The following is a 20,020-nucleotide window of genomic DNA, read 5'->3' on the forward strand; positions in this document are numbered from 1 at the left end:
TCAATTCTTCCTACTCCTAAAATATTTCCAAGAGATAGAAATCTCTGAGTGCATGGTTTTATGTCAGCAAATAGTGAACCTATCCAGGATGTCTTTTTAGACCAGTTATGGGTAAAATAATTTATATTCAGGCTCTGACATTTGGCTTTGTCACTTACTTTTAAGCAATTGAGCAAAATGCTTATTTGGTAATAATAGATAATAGAAAACTGTAATTACTAGAGACATAAAAATCTCTAATGATTTTCCCTCTAACTAAGGTTCTTTCTCTTTATGCTAAAGTAATAGGACTCCAATAGGAGACAGGGAAGAAAAGTTTCTGGAGTATTTTGTTGGGAGGTCACAGAATAAGATCTTTTCCCACTGTGGGAAAATGAAAAACAGTCACAAAGGGATGAGTATGGTAGCTTAATGTTTAAAACACAGGTTTGAACACATTTCCTGTTAAAGGAACTAAAACCGAGAGCATTAGAAACATCTGTGCCATTCTTCCTAGAAAATGTTTCTCTGGGGTAGTTTCCTTAGAACAGGGAATCTGTTCTGGTTCTTATTATAAAAATCCTGGAGAAGCGTGAAAACAGCAATGGAGACAGGAAACAGAGTTCAATTTGTGGAAAGAAAAACCAATCACTGAAAATGGAGCTCCCTCTGAAGATTCTCAAAACACGGAGGCTGGATAACAGAAAAGCTGGCCTAAAAGATGGGTTACTGGGAATGTGGGGTGCCACTGACCAACTGGGGTGTTTTGAGTCTGTGGGCTTTTTTCTATCTTTTCACACAAATTCTCTCCCCAAAAATGCCCCCAAACAGTCTTTTCATGTTATTTAAGACAAGTTTCAGAATCAAGTTCATAGACATCCACCAGAAGTGATTTAGCCCAGACTTAGCAGAGACCCAGAAGAATTTTGAATTCTAGGATAGTTTAGACACAATAAAGAATTTGAATGAGCCTAGACTTTTCCTGCCTTAGATTTCCATGAAGAGAGCAAGGATCATAATTTTTTTTTATGTATCTCTTTGACGAAATGAATTTCTTAGCGTGGGTGAGTTTATGGTCGGTTCCTGAGGCGTATTGACTTTCCCTCTGTAGCTTCCGATGAGGAGACGGTTGAATAGTGTGCGTCTGTTATACTGGGAGCATGAGCTGGGCCTTGCTGATGGGGGAGGCCTGTTGGAGATGACAGAGTGGGCTGAGGAAATTCCTTGAGCTACACGCATCGCAGAGGGCTAGCTGGATATGTTAAGAGGTTTTGAGAACTGCGCTGCAGCTGCTAGGCAGCCAGGACAGCCCAAGAGCCTCAGAGACTCCTGGCAGAGAATAGGAGCAGACTTCAGTGTCCCCTTGATAACCGATACCACAGTGTCCAGTGTCCGAGGGGGCGGCCACATGGGAGCACTTGCCTCTGTAGCTCTAACCCCCAGTTCGAATGTTTCCCTCAAGTTCACGTGCTGTGTGATAAGATGGTGAAGGCCTTACTCCAGCTCACCTTGGAGGCTGGCCCCCAGCAGCGGGGCTGGGAGACCCCATCTCTCACAGTGCCATCTCTCTGCATTTGGTGGCATCAATTTCTTGATGCTCCTCAGCTTATTGTCCCTTTTCCTATGTCTCGTCAGTTGGAAAGTTGTGGAAGTTTGCAGGACTAAGCCACTGGACTAGCAAGAGGAGCCGAGGAGGCAAACGGAGCTGAGAACACCCTGTTCTGCTCTCCCCATCATGCTGCCGCTCGCGGGGCTCACTCTGCCTGCAGGAGAGAACTTCCTTTTCTTTGCACAAAGTCACCACACAGTCCAGCAGCAGCGTGGCTGAGGCATTTGGGGTTCCCTGACCCAGTACTTCTGATTCTACTGCAAAGGCCTAAGATACATGTCCCTGAAAGGCCATTCCTTCCCATCTTTCCCCATTCCTTTGGTGGACACCATGGAAGAGGGTTACCTACCGCATCCTCTTCATCACCTGTTTTGGAGATCGTAACTTTATTGGCCCCTTATCCTGTTCTTGGCAGCGGGGAGTAAAATACCCTCTTGTCTTTAGTAATAGTTGGATTACCAAGCTGTTTGTTACTGTTGTAATTTTTACATAGTTTCTTTCCAATAGGGTATTAATCCTGAGAAAGCACAACCTTTGACAACCTACTCTATAGATGATGAAGATGATGGTCCTACTTTTTTTTTTTTAAAGATTTATTCATCCAATCCGGGGGGGGGGGGGGGGGGAGAGGCCAAGAGAAAGGGAGAGAGAGGGACAGAGGGGGAGAGAGAGAGGAGAGAGAGGGAAAGTAATAATAGCCCAGGTGTAAGTATCTGACCATGACATGTCTTCTCTATTGCTACACGTCAACACTGACTTGATGAGATAAAAATTATTTGTGACTTTCTTCGTTATAGTTTAATATACATATGTGTATCATGAATATGACATATATGATTACATATACATTAGGGATTTACATACAATATAATTTTTAAAAAGATTTTATTTATTTGAGAGAAAGAGAAAGTGCACACGAGTCAGGGGAGGGGCAGAAAGAAACAGAGACTCCCCACTGGGCAGGGAGCCCAATGCAGGGCTCAAGGCTCCCAGCACCTGAGATCATGACGTGAGCCAAAGTCAGACTGAGCTGCCCAGGTGCCCCAATATAATTGATGCTGGGTGTAATTAGTTTCTTTAACTATGACTTCCATTCCAGAATAATATAAGGGTGCTAAGAAATAATTGTGATGGGGCTCCTGGGTGGCTAGGTCGGTTAAGTGACTTCGGCTCAGGTCATATCCCAGGGATCCTAGGACCGAGCCCCTGCATCGGGCTCCCTGCTCAGTGGGGAGTCTTATTCTCCCTATCCCTCTGCCTCACCCCATCTCGTGCTCTCTCTCTCTCTTGCGCTCTCAAAAAAATAAACAAATTTTTTTTTTTTTAAAGCAGTATCTGGGGACGCCTGGGTGGCTCAGTTGGTTGGGCAGCTGCCTTCGGCTCAGGTCATGATCCCAGCGTCCTGGGATCGAGTCCCACATCGGGCTCCTTGTTCTGCAGGGAGCCTGCTTCTCCCTCTGACTCTGCCTTCCACTCTGTCTGCCTGTGCTCGCTCTCGCTCGCTCGCTCTCTGACAAATAAATAAATAAAAATCTTTAAAAAAAAAAAAAAGGCAGGGCGCCTGGGTGGCTCAGTGGGTTAAGCCGCTGCCTTCGGCTCAGGTCATGATCTCAGGGTCCTGGGATCGAGTCCCGCATCGGGCTCTCTGCTCAGCAGGGAGCCTGCTTCCCTCTCTCTCTCTGCCTGCCTCTCCATCTACTTGTGATTTCTCTCTGTCAAATAAATAAATAAATAAATAAATCTTAAAAAAAAAAAAAGGCAGTATCTGTAATGAAAGACAGGCATTGGTAAGGTTAAGACCACTGGACTGGTGGAAACAGAAAAGCTTTTAAAAAGACTTCTATTCAGATTCTGGGTCCAGGAGAGGGTGTGACTGGGATCAATTCGCCAATTTCTTTGAGTCTCAACTTCTTTATCTATAAAGTGCAGATAGCAATTATAACCTAATTGAGGGCTGTTATGAAGTATTAGCCTATGTAAAACTCTTCTGCCCAGCATACAGTAAATGCTGAAAACTGGTAGCTACTATAATCTTACTAAGTGGGGGTGATATATACTTCACAATGTTCTATCAAGCAAGGTGCTATATAAAAAGTCCCTACCTGACTGATGCCCAGTCAAGAGCACATTTCATTGAGCCCAAGCTGTATGATTGTTTTAGGTACCTCCAAGGAAGGGGAAAAAAAACTATTTACAATTATGCTACAGCTATAAATAGGAAGGCAGATCCCAACTTCAGGCATGTCAAATGTGAACATTTTCACATTAGAATCAAAACCTTTGGGGCACCTGGGTGGCTCAGTGGTTAAAGCCTCTGCCTTCGGCTCAGGTCATGATCCCAGGGTCCTAGAATGGAGTGTCTCTCTGCCTGCCTTTCTGCCTACTTGTGATCTGTCTGTCAAATAAATAATAAAAATAAAATCTTTAAAAAAAAAGAATCAACCCTTTTACGAAGATGGCGCCGAAAGCTAAGAAGGAAGCCCCTGCCCCTCCCAAAGCCGAAGCCAAAGCAAAGGCTTTGAAAGCCAAGAAAGCGGTGTTGAAAGGCGTCCACAGTCACAAAAAAAAAGAAGATCCGCACATCACCTACGTTTCGACGACCCAAGACTCTGCGTCTCCGAAGGCAACCCAAATACCCTCGAAAGAGCGCCCCCAGGAGAAACAAGCTTGACCACTATGCCATCATCAGGTTCCCCCTGACTACTGAGTCAGCCGTGAAGAAAAGAGAAGACAACAACACACTCATGTTCATGGTGGATGTCAAGGCCGACAAGCACCAGATCAAACAGGCTGTGAAGAAGCTCGATGACATGGATGTAGCCAAGGTCAGCACCTGAATCAGGCCTGATGGAGAGAAGAAGGCATACGTTCGGCTGGCCCCTGACTATGATGCTTTGGATGTTGCCAACAAAATTGGGATCATCTAAACTGAGTCCAGCTGGCTAAATCTAAATACAGTTTTTTCATGATAAAAAAAAAAAAAGAATCAAAACCTTTTTCTGTCCTCTTTCTTATTTAACTAGTAAGGAATCGATGCTCCCCAGAATTTGGGATTTTCCTTGGCTATTCTTTTCCCCTAGGGTCTCCTACTCCTTGGCTACAGGGGTTAACAATAAGCACCATAAGTTTTTTTTTTTTTTTTTTAACACTATCCAACAACAAAAAAGAGAAAAAAGAAACAACCTATTGATAAATGCAATGACATTAGATGATTAGGTTATGTTAACTGAAATAAAGCAAATTCCAAAAGGTGACACATTTTTAATTTTTATTTATTTTTTAAAAGATTTTTCTTTATTTATTTGATAGAGAGAGATCACAGTAGACAGAGAGGCAGGCAGAGAGAGAGAGAGAGGGAAGCAGGCTCCCCGCTGAGCAGAGAGCCCGATGCGGGGCTGGATCCCAGGACCCTGAGATCATGACCCGAGCTGAAGGCAGAGGCTTAAACCACTGAGCCACCCAGGCGCCCCAATTTTTATTTATTTTTTAAAGGATGTTTTAAGGATTTAGAGAGAGAGCAAGAGAGGAGAGAGCAGGATGGGGGTGCTGGGGTGGAGAAGGAGAGGAACCTTGGCAGACTGCAGGGAGTGGAACCCGACCAGTGTCTTGATCTCACCACCTTGAAATCACGACCTGAGCCAAAACCGAGAGTTGGATGCTTAACTGACTGTGCCATGGGGGCACCTGTGTATGACGTGCTTTAAATGACAAATTATAGAGATGAACAGGGCTATAGTTTCCAGGGGGTGAGGAAAGTGGGTGTAGCCAAAAAAAAAAAAAAAAAAAAAAAGGACAACAGAGGAACCTCTGTGTTGATGAAACTCTTCTATTTTGACAATATCAATGTCAATTTTCTAGTTGTCATACTGTACCATAGTTTCGCTAGATGTCACCATTGGGAATACAAAATCTCTTTGCATTATTTTTCACATATATTCTCCCATATGAATCCATAGTTATCAAATTTAAAAAGTTTAGGGGCACCTGGGTGGCTCCTTTCATTAAGCGTCTGCCTTCAGCTGAGGCCATGATCTCAGAATCCTGGGATCAAGCTCCACATTGGGCTCTCTGCTTAGCAGGGAGTCTACTTATCCCTCTCTCTAATAAATAAATAAAATCTTTTTTAGAAAAATTAAAAACTTTGATTTTCAAAATCTGTCTTCAGCACTGAGTAAAGAGATCCAAAGTTCAACACTTGGCTTTTGTGTCTTTTAAGGTTGTAAAAGGTAATTTGCAAATGCATGGGAGCCCACAGTGATTACCATGAAAGAGACAAGAAATAACAAATGTGTGAATGACTTGAGGGTTTCTTAGGGACTGGTCAATCTGCTGATCAATTTACGGAATTAACAACGCTGTCTTCCAGGCCCCTGAACGCAGTGTCTTTTCACTTAGTACAATCTCGTGTAATTTCCTTAAAAGCTGTTTCATTTCTGTAAGGTCACTAATACTACTCCCTCTTTCATTACTGATTTTAATAATTTGATACTTTTCTTGGTAAGTCTAGCTGAAGATTTGGCGAGTGTGTTGATCTTTTCAAAGACCCCACTGTGGGTTTTGTTCAATTTTATCTATTGTTCCTCTATTCTCTATTTGGTGACCTCTGCTTTAATCTTTATTTCCTTCTTTCTGCCTCTGTTGGGGATAGTCTTTTTTTGGTGTCTTGAGGTGACAATTTAGGTTATCAATTGGTGGGATTTTTTTTAGTGTTTTTAATTTATTTTTTTAAGATTTTATTTATTTATTTGACAGAGAGCACAAGTAGGCAGACTGGCAGGCACAGAGAGAGGAGAAAGCAGGCTCCCCACCAAGCAGAGAGCCTGAAGCGGGGCTCGATCCCAGAACCCTGAGATCATGACCTGAGCTGAAGGCAGAGGCTTAACCCACTGAGCCACCCAGGTGCTCTAGTGTTTATTTTTTATTGGGTTTTCTATGCAACTTTTATACTATCATGATTCCCCTTTATTTCTCCCATCTGTGTGAATTCAAGTGCTCAGCATTCTTATTCTTATAGGAGATAAATGAATACAAAAAATAAAAAACTTTTTCCTAGTTACCTGAGGTGTTCATTCTAGTATTTAGGTTTGTACCATTTAGTGATACATCTGTATGGCCTTATATTAATGGCAGGGTCATCTGACCACAGGCACTTCATGTAAACAGGAACTAATGAAGACTGGAAGAAGTTCAAACTAAAAATACCAAGTGGTGGGGCGCCTGGGTGGCTCAGTTGGTTAAGCAGCTGCCTTCAGCTCAGGTCATGATCCCAGCGTCCTGGGATCAAGTCCCACATCGGGCTCCTTGCTTGGCAGGGAGCCTGCTTCTCCCTCTGCCTCTGCCTGCCACTCTGTCTTCCTGTGCTCGCTCTTGCTCCTCTCTCTCTGACAAATAAATAAATAAAATTAAAAAAAAAAAAAGGTGGTAGAAAGGCCAGATAAAATAAAGGTAGAGAACAAGAAACGTTCCCACAAAATAATCACCTAGATCTCATCAAATGCTCAGGACACTATTTATTCAGTCTTCCCTAGCAAGTACATGTTATTAATATAGCTGGTATATTACTTGGATAAACAAACATCATAATTAAAAAAATAACAGCAAAGCAGAAATCAAATATTCGAAACAAGTTTTTGGCTATGCTGTTTATTTCACTTAGGACACTTGGTGGACAATAAATCAGTTACTTAAAAGTCATTTCAATTAGGAATCTCTTTAGTCCTTCATCAATTATTTCAAGTGTTCTGGTCTCAAATACATTCCTTTCTTCTATGAACTTCTGAAAGAGGTAAGTGCCTCCACCTACACCAAAATAATGTGCTTTGCTGGCTAAAAGCACCCGTCCATTCTTATCTAACAATCCAAGGAATGTCTGGTGCAAAGTACTGTAATAATCTGGATTGTAAATGGTTTCTGAGGTGAGAATGAGATCATATTTTTCAAAGAAGTTCTCACTACTTAGTACTAGCTTACAAAACTCAGACCATTCCCCTGAAAAGAACCGGCATTTACATAATTCTTGTGCTATTTTTGATTTCCTCTGTCGTTTCACATCGGGTTCGTTGACGTCATTTCCTTCATCTTCCACAGTGAAGTTAGCCACTACGTTAGGTATGGTTACTTCATCAATCACCGTACTGTTATAATCTTGAAAGTGAATTTCTCGGGCCCCTCCCTTGAATGCCGCTATACCGAGCAACCCAGATCCACAGCCAAGATCCAACACTTTCTTCCCAGCAAATTTTACTTGGGCCTTTGTGAAATAAGCCAGTAGGTCAAAGGTACATTCCCAGATTTTTAAGCCTCCTTCATAAACCCCTGAAATCAGATCAGAGTGAGAAGAAATGCTTTGTGACACTATGTTTTCTCCAGGGACGTTCTCTTTCAACAAGACAGTTTTCACGACGGATACATTAACATGTTGGGGACCTGGTAATGTTTCGACGACTTTGTTTTCTAGCACTTTTGTTACATCTTCGGGCATAGGATGCTCTTTGGCCACTCTCATGCAGCGATGGTTTTCATGGGGCTCCAGGTTACGTGAGCTGTTTGCTGCCCTGACTGAGCCGTCTGTGTCTTGAGAGGGAGCTGCGCTGCCCACTGGCTTATGCTCCAACAAATGATTCTGAGGCCACTCAAGCTGTTCTGCAGAACGTCTTCTGTCCCTATGTCGACCTTTTTTACTCTCTGAGACTGAAGACTCTTCGGAGGAATCCAGGGCCAAAGCTCCATCTCCAGGGGGTGTGGATTCATTTTCCAGATGGTTTTCGATAGTAAAATTAAACTGAAAAGTCATCCTCTCAAGAGAGGCACACAGCCCTTCAGTTCAAAGGAGGATTCTTGGACTTCTGGGTAGAGCCGATGACACACACATAAACCTGCTTCAATTTTCGTTAGTTCTGTTGGGGACCAATTTTCCCTTCGCTGCTTGCACAGTTACGCAGACAGAGAGAGGCTTCCACACGCCTTTGTAGAGGTCGTCGGTCTCCTTTCAAATTAGCTCTGGAGGAAAAAAAAGAAAATTGTTACTCAAGAGTAAAACGAGGGGCACCTGGGGGGCCAGTTGGTCGAGCACGTGACTCGATCCTGGAGTTCAAGCCCCACATCCAGCACGGAGCTTATTTAAAAATAAATAAAATAGAGGTTTCTTAAAAAAAGGTAAAATGACATATTTCATTAAAACATAACATTACCCCCCCCCCCCGGCAGCTTTTCTGTAAAGGCGGCGAAGGGAGCCGGACGCAAAGGGAAGCCCTCCTCAGGCGTCACAGACGAGAGCACCACGGGCGGCGCCTCGCACGAACGCGAAAGCCCACAGCGGCCGCGCGGGAAGGCCCGGCCCGGCTGCGTCCTCCCCGCCGCCATCCCGCCGCGACGCCCGACCTCCGGAAGCCGCGGGATCGCCGCACTCCGGGCCGCTTCGACCCCGCGCGGGGGCGCTCCGCGGCGCGTCCGCCGCCCGCGACCCCGGCCTCGCGCCCGGCGAAGCCCCGCAGCGCCGACGCCCGCAGCGGGAGGACTCGGGAGCCGCCCGCGAAGGCCGGTTGGCTCCGGAGAAACCAGACGCGGCCCGACCGGAGAGTCGCTGCCCGCGGAGCCACTTCCCCGAGGCCGCGGGCGGCACCAGCCCCGCGGGACGCGTCGGCGCCGCCCGCTGCAGCCCAGCCCGGCCGGCGGCGGCGTCCCGTCAGGACAGCGGACCGACCCGGGGGCCGCCGCACGTGCCTGCTTCTCCCCGCGCCCCGGGGCTCGGATTCGTTTCCGGCCTCAAGTCCCAGGTCGCCCGGGAGCCCAGAAGTCGCAGGGAAGAGGCGGTAGCCAGTCGGGGGTTCCGCCTGCAGCCCCCAAAGTGCGTCAGGGCAGCGCGTCAGCGACCCGGCCCTGAGAACGCTCGCGGCCGGGAAGGTCTCGGCACCGGCGCCGAGAGTCCGCGCGCCCCGCGGGGCCCTCCCTCGGGAGGCGGAGCGCGCACCGGTGAGGCGAGTCCTCCGCGGGCCAATCAGGCGCGGCTCCAGCGCCCCGGGAGCGCCGCCCGCCCCCTCTCTATGGTCCCGGCGCCGGCGAGAGCTCGCAAGGCCTGCCGGGAGCTTCCGGTCTGGGCGGTGGCGGGCGGCTCGAAGCTGCGCGCGGGCGAGGCATGTCGGAGGGGCGCGCGGCGCCGGGGAGCGCCGCGCTGCTGGAGGAGTTGAGGAGCTGGCCGGAGGCGCTGTGCCGCCGCGAGCTGCCGTCCGTCCTGCCGCGGCTCCTCATATCCTTCCCGGGCTCTCGCCCCACGGAGGGGGGTGGCCCGCGGCTTCGCTCCGGCCGCGGCGCGCTGGCGGCCGGGCGGGCCGCGCTTCTGAGGCCTGAACCCTCGCTGGGCGCGGGTGGGCGGAGGAGCCGCCGAGGCCGAGGAGGGCGCCGGGAGCGCGGGCGGGGAGCGCGGGCGGGGAGCGCCGGCGGCCGCCCGACGGGGCCGAGCCTGTGGCGTCTCCTCCACTCCCGGTGCCGCTGAGTCCTCTGCGTGCGGTCGGGGCGGACGCCTTCGCCGGGGAGCGCGGGGCGCGGCTACCCGGGCCTGACCGGTCCGACGCTGCGCCGGTGCGGGCCCCGCAGCGCTGCGGGCACCGACGCGCGCAGACGTGCGGGGCTCCGGGGGCGTGAGCGGCCCAGGGAACGCGCGCCGCGCTCTTCCCGGGGCCGCTTCCCGTCGTGGCTGCGGAGGGGGAGCGGCTGCCGCGCCGAGGCTCGCCCGCCGCGTCCGGGGCTGGCCGCCCGCTTAGTCTCGCTGTGGGCGCCTGGAGGCCGCCAGCCGGGGGCCCGCCTTCAGCGCGGAGCTGCGCGGGAAGGAAGAGCCGCCTTCGGTCCGGGGAGCCTCGGATGCTCGCGCCGCCTCGGGGACACGTTCTCGCGTCGCGTGGGCGCGGCCCCGCCGAGCTGCAGGAGCGTTTCTTAGCCGTCGTGCGGTTCGGAGCCGGGTCCTCGACGCCGGACTGGGAAAGCCTGTCCGCCGCCCGCAACCTGCTGGGCAGCGGTCCGGGCCCCACGCGGCGGAGCGCGGGTCCTCTTTGCGCTTCAGGCCACGGGGCCTTCAGTAGCTGCAGGTCCGCGTTCTCGCTCGGTTCTGCAGGATTTCACCTGCAGGACAACCTAAACCTCGTCTTCCCCCAGTCTTGTCTTTTGTCTTTTTTTTTTCCCCTACGATTTTGTTATTTGACGGAAAGAGGCAAAGCGAGAGAGGGAACAAAAGCAGGGGAGAGGGAGAGAGAGAAGCAGACTCCCGCAGAGCAGGGAGCCCGAGGCGGGGCTCGGTCCCAGCTCCCTGGGATCACGATCTCCGCTGAAGGCAGACGCTCCGCGACTCAGGCACCCAGGATGAGTTTTTAATTACAAGCACATCACCCAAACATTATTTGCATATTTTGCATTTTACATATTCTTTTCTAGTTTTTACCTGCATGTCTGCATAATCATAAATGAGGTTTAACTTTGGAAGGGACTAGAGTTTTTTTGACCTTTGCTGAGATTTTTCTGTAAGACAAATACAACCCTGTTGAACTAAGTGAAATGAGTTAATGACTGTACCTCATTTTGATTGCTGCTGTAAAATTGGTATGTGCAAAGTAAGATGTCAGAAGAATCCGTTCTCGTGTTAGTGTTCTGGAGTTATCTGTTCATTTTTCTTGCTGACACATCCTTTAATACTTCTTTTACAGTAAGAATTTCTAATAATTTTTAATGGTGTACAAGTGTACACTTCATAGTGGGATTACCGCAACTTTTGTAATGGACATAGGAAAACTTACTGTCAGATGTATAAGTGTCTGCTATGTGCAGGAGAATTTCAGTCTGACGAGCTTTTTAAGAGTCACACAAGGAACATGAAAAGAACATGTTGAGTGACTTAATACAGGTGCAGATAAAATACTGGAGAGGTTCAGAGGAGGGAGAAATTCCTTTTCTGTTTTAGAAACAGAAATCTCTGGCTTATTATATAGTACTGTTCCTCTGTCAAAAGCATGTCAACTACACATAGTTTGAAAAGACAGTTTTGTCCCTGCTCAGTTTTGAAAGTATTTCCTTGAAGTATTTTCATTATATTATAGTTTGTTTACCTAAGAACATTAAATTTTTAAAAGTAAAATTAAGCCAGTAATTGGAATTTAATTTCAATTTCTTACTGCTCATTGCCTGAGCTTCAAGAAGGCTGCTTTGTAGATTTATTCTTAGCAGGGAATATTCTATTACTGTGATACTGTGACCTTCCTTAATTTTTTACTCTATGTATCAGCATTCCGACAATTGGATTGAACATATTCGTAAGTAAAATTATCTTAATTGTTTACTTTGATGCCATTAAAGTTTGAGTCCTGCATATCTCAGTACAGTTCCAAACTCCCTTTAAATGTATTCTAGTAGTTAGTGTTACAGCCTCTAAATTTCAGTGGCTTAAAATGACCGAATTCCTTCAAGTAGTACTTAACGTTTTAAAATTTTATTTCGAATAGGTGCCTTAACTGTGGTTAATGTAATAATACAAGCACATTGAAATTTTTAATGTTGGTTGTTAAACTGGTTAGACTCACGTAAAACCTAACTTGCAGTCTGCTTTCAGGTTGACTTTCTCATCTTTGTGTTCTTTAATCTTGCTTGGCTTATTTATTTACTTATTTAGTTAGGAGAAGAGATGAATTAAAGACCAGACCACAGTTTACTCTTATTTTGAGTTAGCTTATTCTATTTATATTTCACTTTGGTTGTGGATATTTATAATTTTCAATCTGTGTTGCCTGTTGGGTCTAGTTTTTTTAAGTAATTTTTTTTTATTCTCAATATATATATTTCTACAGTGATTGCTTCTCGGCCTTTTGGCTAAGATCAAGTGTGTATATCTTTCTATAGTGAATATTTATACATACTGTTTGTAGAAAATTTGAAACATGCAGAAAATCAGAACAGATAGTGAAATATCCATTAATCTGAAATGGTTAAGATTTTAGTATAGAACATTTTCATCTTGATTCTATACATTCTTGCCAGGCTACTGTTCTTTGTATGTACATGTTTATATTAAGATTGGGATTACACTATTTTGGAAGCTTGATCATTTAACCTTAGAGTATTGTGAATATTTTTTCATGGTTTTAAATGATCTCTAATAATGATTTTAATGATAGCAAATTCTATTCAGTAGATGTACCCATATCCTTTAAGTGGTCCGCGAAGGGTGGACATACAGATTATTTTTTTGAGTGTTTGTTTTCTTGTTATTATTTTAGATACTAATGGTTTCTCTGTGTAGGGGTACCTGGGTGACTCAGTTGGTTAAGTGTTTGCCTTTGGCTCAGGTCATAATCTCAGGGTCCAGGGATCGAATCCTGTGTCAGTCTCCTTGCTCAACAAGGAGTCTGCTTCTTTCTCTTCCTCTCCCTCTCCTCCCTGCCCACCCCGCTCGTGTGTGTGTGTGTGTGTGAGAGTGTGTGTGTGTGTGTAATAAATTTTTAAAAAAGATTATTTACTTATTTGTCAGAGAGAGAGAGAGAGCATATAAGCAGAGGTAGTGGCAGGCAGAGAGAGGAGCAGGGAGCCTGATGCTGGGCTCCATCCCAGGGTCCCAGGGTCCCAGGATCATGACCTGAGCAGACACCTGACTGAGCCACCCATGTGTTCCAGTAAAATCTTTTAATAAACAGAGTTTTTCTACATAGAAAATGGCATTTTTGAAACTACAAAGCTTCAGATTGGTAGTACTTACATATTCTTGCATTTGGGGAAGTGGCGGTGATCTTTGTTCTCCCACGTGACTTAGAAATATGTTACTATTTTGCTTTATAGAAATTCTGAAAATTATTGTGGAAATGTTTTTACCTCATATGGACCACCTGACACTGGAAGAGACTTTCTTCTCGCAAGTGCTGCCAAAGGTGTAGTATTATTGTCATCTTAATCAGTCAACGTGTTATAAAGGCTGTTTAAATCTATTCTCAGTTTTAAATCATTTATTCTTAACTTTGGCTCCTTTATTTTTTAATGTATCAGATTATTTGATATACAATATACAAATAATTTAGCAAGAAATAGATCTCAGGTGAGAACATAATGGTGTTAGTGTGATCATTAGGTGATTAAAAGCATTATAATTTTAAGTAGCATAGATCCTTTAATTGAATTTTATTATTTGTAGGTAATCTTAAGTACTTCTGTATTTTAAGACAGTTCAATAAATATTTGGGATGAGTGATGAAATTAGCTAAGATCTTCTCTGTAGAGTTTATTAATAATCATTAAATTTTATTGTCTAGAAAAATGGAGCCAATTTTTTAAAAAGATTTATGTATTTATTTTAGAGAGAGAGGGTAGGAGAGAGCATGGGGGAGGAGCACAGGGAGAAGGAGGAGAGAGAATCGCAAGCAGATTGCCTGGGGGAGTGCGGAGACCTATGCAGGACTTGATCTCACAACCTTGAGATCAGGACCTGAGCTGAAACCAAGAGTTTGACACTCAACTCACTGAGCCACCTAGGCTCCCCTGGAGCCAAATTTTATTGAAGAAGTCTTAGAATAAAAAAAGGCTGGAATGTTGGTAAAATCAAATAATCAAGAGAAGACATTAAGTTCACCAAATATGTTATTACCTTTTACTCTCTTTCCTATTACCTTTTAGATATTTATAGTACACTTTTTCTCTGAAAAGCACAGGCATTATTTTTAATTGAAAGAATTAAAGATATTTTGGTGCCAAAAGTAAAACATTTTAAAAAATGATTTCCAGGTTTAGCTTTGAAGCAGATAATCATCAAAATTTCTATTACTCATATTCATTCTACTGTTCTCTATCTAAAAGTTTCTTAGAATTTGTTCTTGACTATCAGAAGAAGATCCAGCTGTTACATAGATTAAAATAAGGATGTTGAATGTTAGCTTGCCTTTGGGAAACTGTCCTATTTGATTACATTGTGTTGTTATTCTTCCAATGTTTAGGCCATTTAAATTGTTTAGAAAAATCTGAGTATTGAGATCTTAGGGTAGCTAACTTCACAGACCAAAAAAAAAAAAACAAAAAAACTTAGTTCTTATGAGAGACGGTGGACTCTGAGAAACAAACTGAGGGTTTTAGAGGAGAGGGTGTGGGGGATGGGTTGGTCCTGTGGTGGATATTAAGGAGAGCACGTATTGCATGGAGCACTGAATGTTAAACAGTGAATCTGGGAACAGTTCGTCAGAAGCTAATGATGACTAATCACAACATTTAAAAAAACCCAAAAAACAAAAAACTTAGTTCTAAGGTCACATATAGTACCCCTACCCCAGAAATGGTATTTTTAGTTGTTCAAAACAGGAAGTTGGTTAAAATGCAAGTGAATAGGTAATTCAACACAAATTCATCATCACCCCTGGAAAATACCCTTATAAATATCCATGTGAACATCGATTGGTTAAGACCATCAACCTTTATTGTTTAGGGTAGCACTCATCTTTGTTATGGCACCAAAAAATGAACTTGGAGTGATTTTTACATGGATGTTATTAAATAGATTCAAACCACAGAAATGGAAAACAAATCAATTTCTGTCTGAAGCTTTTAAAAGATTGTGTTATATGACTACTTTTATAACATAGGCATTGTTTATTAAATGCGGGTGTTAAGCTAGATAATATTGCATGGCTATTACTAATAAAAAAAAAGTCTGATTTTTTTTTTTTTCCTTAAAGATATGTCTTCCGGGTGCCTGGGTGGCTCAGTGGGTTAAGCCCCTGCCTTCGGCTCGGGTCATGATCTCGGGGTCCTGGGATCGAGTCCCGCATCGGGCTCTCTGCTTGGCGGGGAGTCTGCTTCCTCCTCTCTCTCTCTCTGCCTGCCTCTCTGCCTACTTGTGATCTCTCTCTGTCAAATAAATAAAATCTTAAAAAAAAAAAAAAAAAAAGATATGTCTTCCCTTTCTTGTGTTTTCTGTTACCCCTCTTTAACATGTTTGCTTTTCACAGACTGTGAAATTATTTGATGACATGATGTACGAGTTAACCAGTCAAGCCAGAGGACTGTCAAGCCATAATTTAGAAATCCAGACCACTCTAAGGAATATTTTACAGGTATGTGAAATTTATTAGAAAGGGTATGGGGGAAGATCTTGAACAGTGTAAGAATTTTTATACTGATATTAATTAGTTATATATCCTTTATGTAGTGGCCCAGTGCTAGAATTAAATTTATAGACTTAAAGATAAGAATGCAAAAAAAATTGTATTTTTTTATACAATTTCATGCTGAGTAAACACCAAACTTATATAAGACAACAAGTCTTACCTATAATTGCCTTACCTATAATTTCTTACCTATAATTTCAAAACTTGTACGTAGAACACCTGCCATACGCTTTGATGTGTGGGTTAGGATTCTGACTTTTTAAAAAACCAAATGGCTGGCCAGTTGTTCCAATATTTGTAGTTCTGATAGACTAAAGTTCAGTGAAGGAGGAATACAGGATCCATGTTGTTCACTGCTATATCCCTAGTACCCAGCATGTCTGATACTTTTTATGTTTGTGAACAAAAACATAGTGTGAATGAAATTTCTCTCCTTATTTCCAGACAATGGTGCAGCTCTTAGCAGCTCTTACAGGTTGTGTTCAGCATGTCTGTGCCACCCAGGACTCCATCATTCTAGAAAACATTCATAGTCTTCCTTCCTCAGTCCTACATGTAATCAAAAGTACATTTGTACATTGTAAGGTGAGTATGAGTCTAAGTACACTTTAAATGGCCTGAAATCCACAGGCAAAAGGGCTGAGGAAAATAGTGTTGGACATAAGATTTTACATATTAGCCTGTATTACTGGAGTAGACTTCTCCATGGAACAAAGAACCACATACAGGCACACTTAGTTTTATTGCACTTTGCAGACACTGTTTTTTACAAGTCATAGGCTTGTGGCAATCCTGTGTCCAGCAAGTCTATTGGTGCCATTTTTTCCAATAACATTTGCTTATTTCATGTCTCTTCATCACACTCTGGTAATTTTGGAAATATTTCAAACATTTTCATTATTTGTCATGGGGGTCTGTGATCAGTGATTATGACTTGCTGAAAGCTCAGATGCTGGTTAGTATTTTTTAGCAATAAATATTTTTTGTTAGGGTATATACACTTTTTTTCAACATAATGCTTTTGCACACTTAAACTGCAGAGTAATACAAACATAAGTTTTATATGCACTGGGAAAACAAACTTTATTTAACTCATTTTATTGCAGTAGTCTGCAGTTGAACCGGAGATATTTCTGAGGTGTGCCTGTATGTAAATATTTGTATGAAAATAAGTGGTTATAAGGAAGTGATTAAAAATGAGCTTTTGTAAGAAATCCATAGAGTAGATGGACTCACAAAAATATGATTTGTATTAATACACAAATCATAAAAGTTTGGCTTTACAATATACCCAACTGTTCCAGGTTGGCCACCAACTAGTTGAAAAAGGAGACTAAGACTTTTTAGAAAGGCTTCTTTTCTACCAGTTCTCAGTGACTGAAATTGTTTACTTGTAGAAAGAACACTGCTGCTTTTTTTCCCCACTGTGAAAGTCCGTTTTCTGAAGGATTCTTTCTGTGCATATTCAGGGAAGTTCAATTTGAGGCATGGGTATGCCTTTTCTCATGTGCAGTTAGGAAATAGTCCCATCGTCCTGCTGGATTTATGTCTTACACAGTCCAGTAGGGGGTAGCCTAGCTGGCAGAGGGAGTTAAGGAGTTTGGTTTTATATCTTTGCCAGATGATAGTGGAGGAAAAAAGCGATTCCTGCTAATTTTTAGCAAACAACTAGCCAAGAGAGCACGCGTGTTGATACACTGGAAAGCTGCTTTAGATAATATGCGTGGTTTAGAAATATTTTATTGGGAAACAAGGAATTTTACAAATTCTGGACAATTAAGTTATACAACTCTTTTCAGTCCTTTTGTTTAAATGATTGTGAGTCCTAATGGTTGTAACTGGTGTTATTTTATGTCTTATTTTTATACTGTCAGAAGCACTCAGTAAACCTAGCAACATCTTTTGAGTTTTTTACAATGTTTTTTAAGTTGAAAACACTTGAATAATTGGAGAGCCTTAGATTCTATATATATTTCATGCTATGACTTTTTCTGATGCTGTTAGACTGGTAATTGAAGTGCGAGTCTGTATTATACCATTCTGTATTGTAATGGTAATGCGGTATTTCAAAAAGCATTCCAATAAATTGAATGAAATGTCCAAGCAGGATCTAAGATGTAAAAAAAAGGTGGGGGGGGCTTTTGTGGTTTTGTTTTTGTTGTTTTATTGTTTTTCCTTTCTATAAAGAAAGAAGAGACACAGATTTGTGTTGAGTCACGGGAATCCTGAAATTGTTCTGTCATGGTATTGTTGGATCAGATGAATTCCTTAAGGATTAGGTGCCTACAAAAGGACACCAGCCCTTTTGTGTCTACATTCCTGAGGCTACATTCCTGAGGCAGCTTTAAAGCATAAAAGCTGGCATAGGATTTGTGGGTCACAGGTGGTTTTGATACTGGTCTTCATTGGGTGAATCAAATCACTGGTTTAATGAATGCTTCTCTTTGGTGATAGGGTGCTAAATGTCAGGTACTGACCGAACGTTATGTATCTCGCTTTTAGTTCTATATTTCCAAGGTCTGGGAAGTCAGAGATCATGCTTTATACGTGTCTGTGTTTCTTGGAGTACACGATACATAACGGATGGTCACTAAACATTTGTTTAATGAGTAAATATGTAATTCAGGAGAAAGCACTAAAGTTACGTGTAGTAATGGAATGAGTTAAAGTAAACTTGGCTCTTGAGCTTTTTTTATGATTTGCTAATTCTCTCATTTTTATTTGTGATCAGGATAGTGAATCTGTCTATTCTGGGCATTTACACCTAGTTTCAGATCTTCTCCAGGCTCTTTTCAAGGAGGCCTATTGTCTTCAAAAGCAGCTAATGGAACTCCTGGATATGGTTTGCATGGACGCTTTAATAGATGAAAATGCTGATATTTTGAATATGGTAATAGGTAAGTGAGAACACTTCCTACTTAATATGTGACATATGCTGACTAAACTATATATCCATTAATTATTGAACCCAACATTATTTCTAATGCTTCGTGGTATTTTATTCATTATGTATAAAAAAAATTTAAGTTCTACCTGATATATTTTTAATCTTTCAAATTTTAGAATTTATAAAATTGACATGTTATGCCTTAACATAAATTTGTATATTCAGTTAATATTCACCATATGTGATTTTTCCACAGTGATTAACCAAAAAAGTCATGCAACTTTATACCTTCTAAAGTAGTCCAGATTCTGAGGCAGGAGCTTTCAGAGTTTTTAAACCTTAGTTCAGTAAGAAATGAAGTGTATGGGTATGTTTGTGAATGTGTCTGTGTCTGTATACAACACATTTATTTATTATATGTAAAATAATATCTGTTTTACCTGTAATGTACTCCGTTATACTGTTTCATTTTTAAAGAATTGCTGATGGCTGCTTCATAATTTTATCACTCAGCAATGCATTATAACCCAGAGTTTGAAGAACAGTAATGTATAAGGACAAAGATTTCATTGATAGCTTCTGTATAAAGAATTAAGTTGACTTTGTCCAGTATACCAGGTACCTCTTGATCTGTAAAAAAAAAAAAAAAAAACCACCCCCAAATCTATTAGGTTCTAACAACTACTGCTTTATTTATCCATGATTCTGTGAGTCAGCAGTTTAGGTTGGGCTCAGCTGGGACAGCTTTCTCTGGTCCACATGGTACAACTGGCTCGCTCATTCGCGTTTTTGCAGTAACTACGTTCACATCTGGCTGCTGGCAGAGGCAGAAGCACTGAGCTGGCCACATGTGGCACATCATCCAGAGACTAGCCTGGGTTTGGTCACTTGACGACAGCCTCAGGGTCATCATCAGGAGAGGGCAAGCCCCAGTGTGCAGGCGCTTTTAGCTCTTTGCTGACCTCGTAGTTATTGTTACCCTACTGACCAGCGCGTGTCATACAGCTAAGCCCCAGAGCAATATGGAGCGGAACTGTGGATTCAGAAGGGGAAGTCACTGGCCATTTTTTCAAATAAAATGAAAGAGGAGAAGCCTTTCATTAATACTGCAAATTTGCTCTAATTCCTTGTTTGGTATTTCCTTTGCAGTTTATTTTGTCATTTTGGATTGGAATAGCTACAGAATATTTCGATTATAATAGGGTACAACTTTTATTCTACTGAACATTTCAGTTAATTTAGGTCATTTAGTTTTATTTAGGTAGGTGAAAATATCAAAAATTAATTTTCTGTAGTTTGTAAAAACCATAAATCAAAAGTACGACACTTATTTTTTAAAAAATTACTTTGAAAGTTTTTTTTCTAACTGTATTACCTACTTTAACAGATGTCAAAATTGATCAGTAGATAGTTTTAAATATAGGA

The 20,020-nt window shown here is 42.8% G+C and overlaps 2 protein-coding genes across 3 annotated transcripts in view; one reads left to right on the top strand and one right to left on the bottom strand.

Annotated features, from left to right (window-relative positions):
• Positions 1 to 7,078: 7,078 nt before the first annotated feature.
• On the bottom strand, positions 7,079 to 9,635 carry METTL18 (methyltransferase 18, RPL3 N3(tau)-histidine). 2 transcript variants are annotated; one of them, XM_059413980.1, is made up of 2 exons: positions 9,558 to 9,635; positions 7,079 to 8,587 (listed from the first exon to the last, which is right to left on the bottom strand). In XM_059413980.1, exon 2 carries the CDS (start codon positions 8,379 to 8,381, stop codon positions 7,269 to 7,271), a length of 1,113 nt encoding a protein of 370 aa, XP_059269963.1. In that variant the 5' UTR covers positions 8,382 to 8,587; positions 9,558 to 9,635; the 3' UTR covers positions 7,079 to 7,268. The 2 variants fall into 2 exon arrangements, with proteins under 2 accessions (XP_059269963.1, XP_059269962.1); XM_059413979.1 differs by lacking the exon at positions 9,558 to 9,635 and adding an exon at positions 8,969 to 9,036.
• A 64-nt stretch (positions 9,636 to 9,699) lies between these two features.
• FIRRM (FIGNL1 interacting regulator of recombination and mitosis) overlaps positions 9,700 to 20,020 on the top strand; it is a 46,139-nt gene continuing 35,818 nt past the window's right edge. The window contains exons 1-6 of the mRNA XM_059412413.1: positions 9,700 to 9,832; positions 11,843 to 11,883; positions 13,400 to 13,488; positions 15,550 to 15,654; positions 16,153 to 16,293; positions 18,440 to 18,605. Coding sequence (XP_059268396.1) covers positions 9,723 to 9,832; positions 11,843 to 11,883; positions 13,400 to 13,488; positions 15,550 to 15,654; positions 16,153 to 16,293; positions 18,440 to 18,605 — 652 coding nt within the window. The 5' untranslated portion in view covers positions 9,700 to 9,722. The remainder of the gene's footprint in view (positions 9,833 to 11,842; positions 11,884 to 13,399; positions 13,489 to 15,549; positions 15,655 to 16,152; positions 16,294 to 18,439; positions 18,606 to 20,020) is intronic.

The sequence above is a fragment of the Mustela nigripes genome, chromosome 10, assembly GCF_022355385.1.
Source record: "Mustela nigripes isolate SB6536 chromosome 10, MUSNIG.SB6536, whole genome shotgun sequence".
NCBI classification, from domain to species: domain Eukaryota; kingdom Metazoa; phylum Chordata; class Mammalia; order Carnivora; family Mustelidae; genus Mustela; species Mustela nigripes.